Source organism: Aedes albopictus, chromosome 2 (assembly GCF_035046485.1).
Source record: "Aedes albopictus strain Foshan chromosome 2, AalbF5, whole genome shotgun sequence".
Classification (NCBI taxonomy): domain Eukaryota; kingdom Metazoa; phylum Arthropoda; class Insecta; order Diptera; family Culicidae; genus Aedes; species Aedes albopictus.
In genome coordinates, this window is record NC_085137.1 from 139,123,071 (window position 1) to 139,135,355 (window position 12,285).

The following is a 12,285-nucleotide window of genomic DNA, read 5'->3' on the forward strand; positions in this document are numbered from 1 at the left end:
TGATTTGCTTTTATGGATTGACTGGACCTTCCTGTTCAGGTTGCTGTTGAGCAGATTTTTCGCCTATGGTTTAGAGAAAAAAAAAAGATGGAGTCCTCTCACCACTTATGTGGTCCTTAGTTGTTGATCAACTTCTAAGAAGCATGAAAGATAGTCATAATAATGAGAAGAAAGTATGACGAAACTGTTTCGGAGAGAATGCAAAAAGCCCTAAACTATACACATTCATGGTGTATGAAGGAGGACCTTAGTGTGGAAGTGTGGAAGAACACTAAGCTGAGAAGCAGACGAGGAGGATAAGAAGAAGAAGAAGAAGAAGAAGAAGAAGAAGAAGAAGAAGAAGAAGAAGAAGAAGAAGAAGAAGAAGAAGAGTGGCTGAGCAGTCGTTATTCTTAAAACAGGTTTTCGTTTCCCAAATGATAATGTCATCAGGGTGAAAATAATGGTTTCGTGTAGTCTTCAGTGTTTCAGCTAACCTTTTAGACTTTTTGGTATATGACTAAATAACACTTCTGCGAACCTTCTTGAGTTCTGCCAATTGCATATACAATGTACCATAAGTTTGCTCTAGGTTTTTGTTTCTAACTGACTACATTTTCTTTATTAAAGACGATGGGTTGAAATACATATAAATATGGCATTTATTGACCAAATCATTCGTATAATACATAACACAGCTGTCAAGTGGCTTACTTCTATCATAGTAAATTTGTTTGGTTACAGTTTGATTTAATCGCACCTTAATTGATAGACATTTATTCCAGCATCATTTTCACTGTGTCCATTTACCCTCCTATCTCGATCACTTTTCTTGCTAAATGCATCTCTCTATCTAGTTTCTATTGGTTAAAATTCACAGTGTTCCTCCATCTGCATGCTTCTTCTTAATCATCATTCCGTGCACACAAACGGCATTGATTGTAAATCAGGTTCAATTTTCAACATTTATTTTTTCTGCTAAAACAGTCGTTGTCGTCAATTGCGAAAGCCTATCCCCGGTAGGTTCCAATGTAGGCGCCACAGTTCGGGCAGTAGTGGTTGGCATTCTTGCACGAATCTATCACATACGGAATCCAGAAGCAGGGCCAGCAGCTGAAACGAAACGCACGAAATCGATTAATCACTTGCGTAATTATTTACGTAGGTACGCCTCAGTTAGCGTGTAGTTGAAGCTGTCGTACTGCAGAGAACGGATGTTATGGGTTGAATGAATTGAATTATTAAATCAGAGAGATTGTTTTTTTCATGCAATTGAGTTGAGTTCAGATCTATCAGGGAAAACTTTGATGTAAGCGCTAGAACTAATAGTAGAAAATCAGGTTGATTTTGAGACTCTACACGTTTTAATTGCGAGCCTAGGTAGTCGATGCGGTATGCGCACGGATATTCAGCAAGATCATGCTGAGGGTTATGAGGTCGATTCACGATCGGTTCATGAACTTTTCAAAAAGAAAAACTCCTTGTCCTCCTTAGACATAGAGTGTCTCGTGCTAATTTCATGCAAAATGGTCATTGTCAGAGGAAGCTCAGTTAATGACTGGGAAAGTGCTCACAAAACATTAAGCTTAGCAGCAGAACATCTTAAATCAGATGAAAAATGTATGAACATTCCCAAACACCGTTTCTGAACCACCCAGGAAACACAGACCATAACGTAAAGTATACAAAGTTCGCATATTCTTGGTTTGATTGCACCTACAAGATCAGTAAGCAGGATAGGCAAAATAGTCTGCCCTTTCGGTTCAACCGTGACCGACACGTGATTCTTTCCCTTACAACCTGCCTCCCCGGGGGTGATGAATACTAATTGAATTAGCAAGTTGATCCATTGCCACGATCACACATGGCTCTGAACCCTGCAGTTTACGGTAAGTCTGAGTTGCTGGAACGATTAAAGTGAGACGAATGGCAAGATTTGACTCACGTGCCTTCTCCGGCACATGTGGTTGGTTTTCCGCTATTGTACAGTGGACAAACTCGGCGCTTACTAAATCAGTAAAACAAAATTAATCTATTTCTAGGTGTTTTTTTGATAAATTTAAAAAATCTTCGATGATGTTCATCACAAACTTCATAATGACAACAACTTTGAAAGCAATTGACAAATCTGTCAGATGTAATCCTTGGAAGTTTAATGTAATTTTTGGCGAAAATCTTCTCTTCTTTGTCAAAACGTGTTACACGACAACCTCTTTTTATGCATAATATTTTTATGCACTTTTAATTATGCACTTTTAAATTATACACTTTTTTATGTCCTGTATAAAAAAGAGGGAAAGCCACTCAGAACCAATATTATGCATAAGAAAATTGAATAATAACGGTAACTTTTGCGACGGTGGCCAGGGGGTGTTTATAGGGGATAGAAAAAGGAAGTTGCAGAAGCCTTTCAGGGGGTCCCAAGAGTTTTCAGCGGGGTACCAGGAGATCTGAGAGGAGTTTTCGAAAGCATTTCAGAGCGATTCGAAGGATTTTCGACGAGCTTTGGAGGCGTTACAGGTACCTGTTCGGGGGTTTTCGAGGGTCTCACGTACCTTACATGGGGTCCGAGTGGGCCTTATGAGGGTTCGGAGGCATTTGAGGAAGTTTCAGAGCATTTTTAGGGCGTTGCGGAGGCCCTTTTTTTGCAGGGTTTCGGAGGCTCTCAGGTGCGATACATGGGTCTGAGGGGGTTAAAGGGGGATTTTCGAGACATTTAAGGAAGTTTAAGAGCAAGGGAAGGGGGAGGGTATGGTCGTTATGGAGGCATTTTCGAGGAATTAGGTCCCAGGTGCATGACATAGGATTCATGTGGGTTTAAGGGGGATTTCGGTTGTATTTCAGGCAGTTTCTGAGGATTTTTTTTCTGAGACCCTATCACAATATCTTTTAAAATACTCACGTTTTTTGAAACCTTCTCATATGGCCCTGACCTGAAATGCCTCGAAACGCCCCTGAAACCTTCGTCCCATTGAAACCCTTGAAATCATCATAATCAGTTCAAAATACCTCTGAAACCCCTTTGGACGCCTTTGCTATGTGACAATGATAGCTGAATAACAGCTTATTCAGCCAAAATTTTCAAAATCTAACTTAAGAGCGGCTTATTTAGCAATAATGTTGGTTGGGTTAATAGGCTCCAGAAACCTCCTGCAACACAACTGAAAACTCCTTGAAACACCCCTGAAATGCTTGCACTCTTAACAGCTCTAGGAACGCCCTTTTTTTTCCTGAAACTTTCTGAAATGCCTTGAAACGCCCTTCAAACCCCTTGTGATGCCCTTTAAAGACTCCTGAGATTTCCTGAATTACCCCTAAAGCCCCTTGAAACGTCCCTGAAAGTACAGACTTGTTATTATTCCAAAATTGCCGCCGCAATGGCCAACTTTGGCAGCTACTGACGATTTTGAGAGCACATTTTTTTACAAAACCAGCGTACCTGTTTATCATATTTTAAGCTTATTTCAAGTGAACAAAAACACAATAAAAAACCAGATTAATCCACCTAGTGGTGATAGTGCCTTTCTCGTTGAATTTGTACTTATGAACTTTCCGTCGACGTTAGCCAAAATGTTCCTGAATCCTGAAAACACTTTATATAGAAGAGCAACAATTTTAACAAAGCCACCATCGATTTGGGAAACTTATTTATGGTACATATTCCGATGTAATGTTCAACAGCAAAACAGAGCTGAAAAATAACAGACCTCTCAGTTGGCTGCTTGAACACCTTAACCCAAGTCGTGTATTGGGGTCATTATGACTCCATTCCATGCACTACGGGGTGAGCGTCAGCTAATGCATGAGCAGTTTGGTCAGCTAATGCATGCATGATTTTGGTTCACTTCTATTAAATCACTTCCAATGGAACACCCGCAACCGATTCTGAAATATTATTACATGTTCTAGATGTGGCCTGAGACAATTTTCTTGTTGATCGTTCATCAGATTATCAAAAACACCGCTATGGTTTAGTTCCCTTCTATATTTTACCACTTCCGGTGGGTTACTCGTCTCGTCGCCAGTTCTGGAACACTACCAGTTCTCCCAAATATGGTCTGAGACTGTTTGTTGGCTAACCGTTTATCATGTTACTGAATAAGTCATTGATATGTCACATGTATTGGTTCTCCTTTACATTTGTCCATTTCTGGCGGGACGCCTGGAATAGGTTCCGTAACACACTGATATGGCTTGCGTCCATTTCCTATAGTCTCTTAAATAGTCTGAGCCTATTTGCTTGCAAACGTTTATTAGGTTATCAAAAAAGCCGCGCTTTGCTGTGTCGCATGCATGGGTTGGGTACAATTTTGCATTTAGCCGCTTTCGGAGGGAAACCCGGAACTAGTTTCGGAACCACTGACAGTCCATAATGTGGTCGTAGCATTCTTCCTTGATAACCGGTCATCAAGGTGTCGGAAAAGCCGTGATTTTATATGCCGCATGTAAAAGTTTTGTCAAATTTTATATACGGCCACTTCCGGCGGAACTCCTGCAACCGGTTCCGTAACACTACTGGTCTGAGTCTTTTTTATGCCAAACTTTCATTATCAAAAAAGCCGCGCTTTGATATGCCTAATGCATGGATTTGGTTCACTTTAATATTTGGACACTTCCGGCAAGACACCCGGAACCGGTTCCGGAACACTACCGGTTCAGATATGGCCTGAGACTGTTTTCTTGCTAACTGTTCATCAGGTTATCGAAATTGCCGCAAGTTTGATGTGTCGCATGCATGGGTTTGGATTACTTTTGTAATTGACCACTTCCAGCGGGGCGTCCTGAACCGGTTCCGAAACACTACCGGTTCAGATATGGTCTGAGTTTTTTTTTATGTCAACCTTTCATTGGGTTATCCAAAAAGTCGCGCTTTGATATGTCGCATGCATGGATTTGGTTCACTTTTTTATTTGGACACTTCCGGCGAGACATCCGGAATCGGTTCCGGAACCCAACTGGTTCAGATATGGTCTGATACTGTTTTATTGCTAACTGTTCATCAGGTTATCGAAATTGCGGCAATTTGATGTGTCGCATGCATGGCTTTGGTTCACTTTTATATTTGGCCACTTCCGGCGGGACATCCGGAACCGGTTCCGGATCATAACCGGTTCAGATATGGTCTGAGACCGTTTTCTTGCGAATTGTTTATCATGTTGTCGAAATTGTCGCAATTTGATGTGTCGCATGCATGGCTTTGGTTCACTTTTATATTTGGCCACTTCCGGCGGGACACCCGGAACCGGTTCCGGAACACTACCGGTCCAGATATGGTCTGAGACTGTTTTCTTGCTAACTATTCATCAGGTTATCCAAAATGCCACAGTTTGATGTGTCGCATGTATGTGTTTGATCCATTTTTATGTATGGCCCCTTCCAAGGGTACTGGTCCGGAACACCTAAATGGCCATAACTCCGGAGCGGCTGGACCGATCCGAACCATTTTCAATAGGAAACAATGGGATCAGATTACGCGTCGAATGAACCGTCGGTCATTAAAATCGGTTGAGGTTTACTGCCAAAAAGTGATGTGAGTTTTTTTGTACACATACACACTAGACCTCTTCATAAAAAATGAAATTTCTCGAATTCAGCCAGTCACCCCCACATCTTAATTCTAATGCAGAAACAAACTTCTGGTCAAATTTTTAGCTAAATTGGTGAAAATTTCGAGGTGCCTCAAGTCAAAAATGTGTTTTTTGGTCATTTTTTACCTTTAAAAATGCCATGAAGGCTAGAAGCCATATAAAATATCGCGGCCGCCAGTAAATGAAAGTTTTTTCTATTCCTTACAACTTTTGTGAACATTATGTGCTGATCGGAGAATGTTTTGATCATATTCTTTCGATTTTCAGTCATGCAAGTACCATAAAAAGTTACATTTTTCAATAGTTTTTATTCTACGAAATTCAAACACACAACTTTTATAAAAAGTATCAAATCATTAAATAATTATCCACATTTTTCTGAACAATATTGCCATACATATTTTTTTTATCCGATCCACGAAAAAAAATCACAAAAATCGAAAAGTAGAAGCTTTCTTGAGTTTTTTGATATCTGGGGTTGAAGCAACTGTTGGCAGGCAGAATAATCAAACATAGTAGCTTTGCTTTTTCTTGATGATTGCGATGATTGATCATTGATTCAAGTGACAGGTAGGCACAAGCAAACATTGCTTTAACAAAAGTGACGTATAATGTGTCACAGTAGAATGTGAGGATTGGCTCAGATGGTAAGGCTATGGACTGGCAAACCAAAGGTTCAGAGTTTGAGTATCGTATTTTTTATGAAATTTGAATGCATTTTTTTTCGACATGTGAAAGTCGGTTTCACTAACGACGGAAAATTATATGATTCTAATGAGCGGATGTGATCCGCTACCCAGCTACCCAGTAAGGGCCGAATTACGGATTGAGAAATAAATTAGTTAGCGACAGCGTGTTCGATTTTCAACTATGCAAACATAAAAGTTTTGTCGGAGTGATGCGTACATGAATGCGTTTCCCCTACACCAACCATCGATTGAAAAAGATTACAAGGCCAGGTAAATTGAAATAATGAATTGATTCGTTTATTTTGCATTTTAAGTGCAGGTTGATATTTTCAGCATGATGATAAAAAATACGATAAAAATGACGATACTCAAACTCTGAACCTTTGGTTTGCCAGTCCATAGCCTTACCATCTGAGCCAATCCTCACATTCTACTGTGACCCATTATACGTCACTTTTGTTAAAGCAATGTTTGCTTGTGCCTACCTGTCACTTGAATCAATGATCAATCATCGCAATCATCAAGAAAAAGCAAAGCTACTATGTTTGATTATTCTGTCTGCCAACAGTTGCTTCAACCCCAGATATCAAAAAACTCAGGAAAGCTTCTACTTTTCGATTTTTGTGATTTTTTTCGTGGATCGGATAAGAAAATGATGTATGGCAATATTGTTCAGAAAAATGTGGGTAATTGTTTAATGATTTGGTACTTTTTATAAAAGTTGTGTGTTTGAATTTCGTAGAACAAAAACTGTTGAAAAATGTAACTTTTTAGGGTACTTGCATGACTGAAAATCGAAAGAATATGATCAAAACATTCTCCGATCAGCACATAATGTTCACAAAAGTTGTAAGGAATAGAAAAAACTTTCATTTACTGGCGGCCGCGATATTTTATATGGCTTCTAGCCTTCATGGGCATTTTTGGAAGGTAAAAAATGACCAAAAAACACATTTTTGACTTGAGGCACCTCAAAATCTTCACCAATTTAGCTGAAAATTTGACCAGAAGTTTGTTCCAGCATTAGAATTAAGATGTGGGGGCTTGTGTGGGGGTGACTGGTTGAATTCGAGAAATTTCATTTTTTATGAAGAGGTCTAATACACACATACACACATACATACACACACACATACACACACACATACACACACAGACATCACCTTAATTCGTCGAGCTGAGTTGATTGGTATATGTGACTCAACCCTCCGGGCCTTCTATCAAAAAGTCATTTTTGGAGTGAACATATAGCCTTTCCAGTACACTTAGTGTACGAGAAAGGCAAAAAAAAGGATAGCTGTTTTGCATAGAATAAAAAGCAGTTTTTTTTTTGATCTGGCAACACTGATGAACAGTAAATAAAAATCTGAATATATAATTCACTACAATAGGGGTACACGCATACCAGGAACCTAAATATTACACTAGTCGACAAAATTGAAACTTTTTTCACGCACTTTGACCATTTGTTCCATTTCTAATGGAATTTGGCCCGCTGAATCCGAATCTGACTTCAGAATTCCTGTAACACGTACAGTTTTTGAGAAAAATAGGGTTTTATTCACAAATTTTCATATTTTCAAAGAAAATTTAATATTGTCTTTAAAATTTTAAATTTTTCATCTGCTCATTATAACCAATATTCATATTCAATAGATTTTGATCCACTGAGTCTGAATCTGACCTAATAATTTTAGTGATACGTAAATTTTTTGAGAAAAATTAGGTTTTATTGGCAAATTCCATATTTTCATAGAAAATAGACTATTGTATTTATAATTTTATTTTTTTATCTGCCCATCTTTACCAATATTTATATTCAATAGATTTTCATATTCTGATTTGCAATCTGACCTAAGAACTTCTGTAACACGTAAAATTTTTGAGAAAATAGGGTTTTAAACACAAATTTCATATTTTCATAGAAAATAAACTACTGTATTTACAATTTTATTTTTTTTTATCTGCTCATCTCAACCAATATTTGTATTTAATAGATTTTCATATACTGATTCGGAATCTGACCTATGAATTTCTGTAACACGTAATTTTTTTTAGAAATATAGGGTTTTATTCACAAATTTCAGTTTTTCACATAAAATAAAATATTGTTTTATATTTTTCAATTTTCCATCTGCTCATCATAACCAATATTTTTATTCAGTAGATTTTGATCCACTGATTCAGAAACTGGCCTAAGAGTTTCTGTAACACGTAAAATTTTTAAGAAAGTAGGGTATTATTCACAAAATTTCATATTTTCAGAGAAAACTGAATATTGTCTTTATAATTTCAAATTTTTCATCTGCTCATTATAACCAATATTCATATTCAATATATTTTGATCCATTGAGTCAGAATCTGGCCTAATAATTTTAGTAACACGTATTTTTTTTTGAGAAAAATTGGGTTTTATTCACAAATTCCATATTTTCATAGAAAATAGACTATTGTATTTATAATTTTATTATTTTATTTGCCCATGTTTTCCAATATTTATATTAAATAAATTTTCATATTATGATTTGCAATCTGACCTAAAAATTTCTGTAACACGTAAAATTTTTGAGAAAAATAGAATTTTCAATACAAAATTTCATATTTTCATATAAAATAAACTGCTGTCTTTATAATTTTATTTTTTTCATAGAAAATAAACTACTGTCTTTATAATTTGATTTTTTTCTATCTGCTCATCTCAACCAATATTTGTTTTAATAGATTTTCATATACTGATTCGGAATCTGACCTGAGAATTTCTGTAACACGTACAATTTTTGAGAATAATATGGTTTTATTCACAAATTTCATATTTTCATATAAAATAAAATATTGTTTTTATAATTTTAAATTTTCCACCTGCTCATCATAACCAATTTTTTTATTGAAAAGATTTTGATCTACTGATTCAGAATGTGGCCTAAGAATTTCCGTAACAGGTAAAATTTTAGTAGGGATTATTCAAAAAAAAAATCATATTTTCATATGTCTTTATAAGTTTAATATTTTTATCTGCTCATCTTAACCAATATTTGTATTTAATAGATTTTTATATTCTGATTCAGAATCTGACCTAAGAATTTCTGTAACACGTAAAATTTTAGAGAAAATCGGAATTATACAAAAAAAAATCATATTCTCATAGAAAATAAACTGTTGTCTTCATAATTTTCATATTTTTATCTGCGCATCTTAACCAATATTTGTATTTAAAAGATTTTCATATACTGACCTAAGAATTTCTGTAACACGTGCAGCTTTTAAGAAAAAAACACAAAACTTCATATTTTTAGAGAAAAGAAAATACTGTCTTTAAAATTTTATCTCCTCATCTTAACCAATATTCAATAGATTTTGATCCAATGATTCGGAAACTGACCCAAGAATTTCTGTAACCCGTGAATTTTTTGAGAAAAAATAAAACCCCATTGTAGCGCAGGTTAATTAGGTTGTTACCCAGAAATGTAAGTAGATCATTTTTTTTGTATATGCTATTGAATTAATCGAAATATATTTGCAACTTTGAAGCTGCCCAGTTTGGCAACTACCCAGACTGTGTTTTCCTTTTACTTACGCCAACAATTATTTTTCTTAAAAATTGTACGTGTTACAGAAATTCTTGGGTCAGATTTCGAATCAGTATATGTAAATCCATTAAACATAAATATTTGTTAAGATGAGCAGATAAAAAAAATAAAATTATAAAGACAATAGTTTTTCCATGAAAATATGAAATTTTGTGAATAAAATATTTTTCTCATAAATTTTACGTGTTACAGAAATTCATAAGTGAGAATACGAATAAGTGAAATAGAATCTTTTAAATATAAAATATGAATTAAGATGAGTAGATAAAAACTTTAAAATTATAAAGACAATATTTTATTTTCTTTGAAAATATGAAATTTTGTGAATAAATTCCCATTTTTCTTAAAAACTGCAAGTGTTACAGAGATTTTTAGGTTAGTTACCAAATCGGTGGATGAAAATCTAATAAATATAAATATTGGCTAAAATGAGGAGATAAAAAATTGAAATTAAAAAGACAATAGTATATTTTCTTTAAAAATATGAAATTTTGTAAATAAAACCCCATTTTTCTCAAAAAAATTACGTTTTACAAAAATTCTTAGGTCAGATTCTGAATCAGTGAATCAAAATCTATTGAATTTAAATACTGGTTATGATGAGCAGATAAAAAAAATTATAAATATTAAGACAACATTTTGTTTTCTCTAAAAATATGAAATTTTGTGAATAAAACCCTATTTTTCTCAAAAACTGTACGTGTTACAGCAATTCCGAAGTCAGATTCGGAATCAGCGGGCCAAAATCCTTCGGAAATGGATCAAGTGGTCAAAGTGCGTGATCTACTGTCGACCAGTGATTATCGAACTTGCCTGAACCTAAAATCTTTTTCCATAGGGTTTCAGCTTATGGTCTTACCTTTCAGAAAAGCCTTTGTTCAAAATACTCTATCGGTAAAAATTGAAATAAATCAAGTTTGAAGATTTTTCATCAAATGAGGTATATTCAGAGCATAATTTTGTTGATCATCCCGAACTGCAAACAAATAGGCATCGTGCGTGACCTGTCACATACCCGATGGTCTCTTCTTAGTTTTTTAAACATTATATTCACTTGTCATTTCTCCGGTATCTGTGTTATATGGTCAGCCCAAGGGGGTCTGCCGTGGTTAATTAGTTCATTTTTTCTATTTTGTGGGCTTCGTGGTCATGCGATTAGTGGTGGTAAACGTTTAGGTGTATATGTAGTAAGTCATGAAGTGAGACTCGGAAAAAAACTTTTCGTGAAACGAAAAATTCCTAACTAGCTTCTGTGTGTTGTCGGTTATATGATGATAGTAATATTCAGTCTATTCAGCGCCTGGCTGAAGACGGTGTGAATTGCCATATTTGTTTAATATTTTAAGTAACATGAACATTCGCCGGTACGATTTCCACACCAGCCATCTTCTTTGCCCCTACCGCAATATCGCAGCTTTTTCCATCGGACTTTATTTACGTAATTAGCTTAAGTTATGCCATCGTCCTGCTAACAATTGTATGGAAAACAACTAAGAAGCATTAACGAGGGCAGCAATGTTTGTGTGATGAGGCGCACAGTATACCAGAAGACGAGGCACGCTATTTAGCAATGTAAACTTCAATTTTGGACGTCAACTTGTGACGTCATCCTTATCGTCCTTTTTCTTGGATGAAATTGTTGAGGAGCAATCGATGGTTCAAAAAGTCATTTTTTAACATATTATTTTCAAAAACCCGTATTTTAGTGAAAAATTTAAGTTGCTTTATGAAAATTTCACTGCAACGTCAGAAAATATAGGAAATGATGTAGTCGAAATTTGAATAATTGTAATCCAGTGATTTAGGCCACAACCATCGTCAAAGTTGAAGTACTTATTTGGATGCCCACAGTTTTCACTTCGTATTGACCATAATGAAGCACCGGTGCAGCAGAAAAGCCGACGTCAATTCGTTCCATTCTATGTTTAGTTCTAAGTTTTTAATAAACAATTAATATTGTATGACGCGTTTACTTAAATTTCTGTATATTAGTTATTTATGATATGACATCCCACTCGTTACACATAGTTTGTTACGCGTAATCCGTTACAAACATATGTCAATGAATAGACAATTGTATACAATTGTCAACTTAAGTTTTGTGTATGCATTTTTAAATGTTGGCTAATGTAAAAACTTGATTGTTAACAAACAAGTGATGTTACACGCGTTACTATATTACAATGCGTTACCAAGTGATGCCCACCAACTAGCTTAAAATAAGGTACACTGGATGAAAATTGGATCCTATATTTTTTGACGCAGCAGTGAAATTTTCATAAAGCTACTTCAATTTTTCACTAAAATACGGATTTCTTCAATATTTTTTTTTCACATAACTTATCATAATTCAAATATGAAATTTCAAATAATTTGAAATTTTGACCATAGGTTGTCAATATGGTCAGATGATGAAGTGGTGCAATTTTCAGTCAAACATAT

At 35.4% G+C, this 12,285-nt stretch overlaps 1 protein-coding gene across 2 annotated transcripts in view; it reads right to left on the reverse strand.

The window, feature by feature from the left end:
- Nucleotides 1-12,285, reverse strand: part of LOC115253744 (lipopolysaccharide-induced tumor necrosis factor-alpha factor homolog) — a 329,801-nt gene that overhangs the window by 287,488 nt on the left and 30,028 nt on the right. The window contains exon 4 of one of the 2 annotated variants that reach the window (XM_062850521.1): nt 969-1,092. The exons of the other annotated variant lie outside the window; for it this stretch is intronic. Within the exon in view, the coding sequence (XP_062706505.1) occupies nt 990-1,092 (103 nt within the window). The 3' untranslated portion in view covers nt 969-989. Of the gene's footprint in view, nt 1-968; nt 1,093-12,285 lie in introns of those variants that run through there. 2 annotated transcript variants of the gene reach the window in all.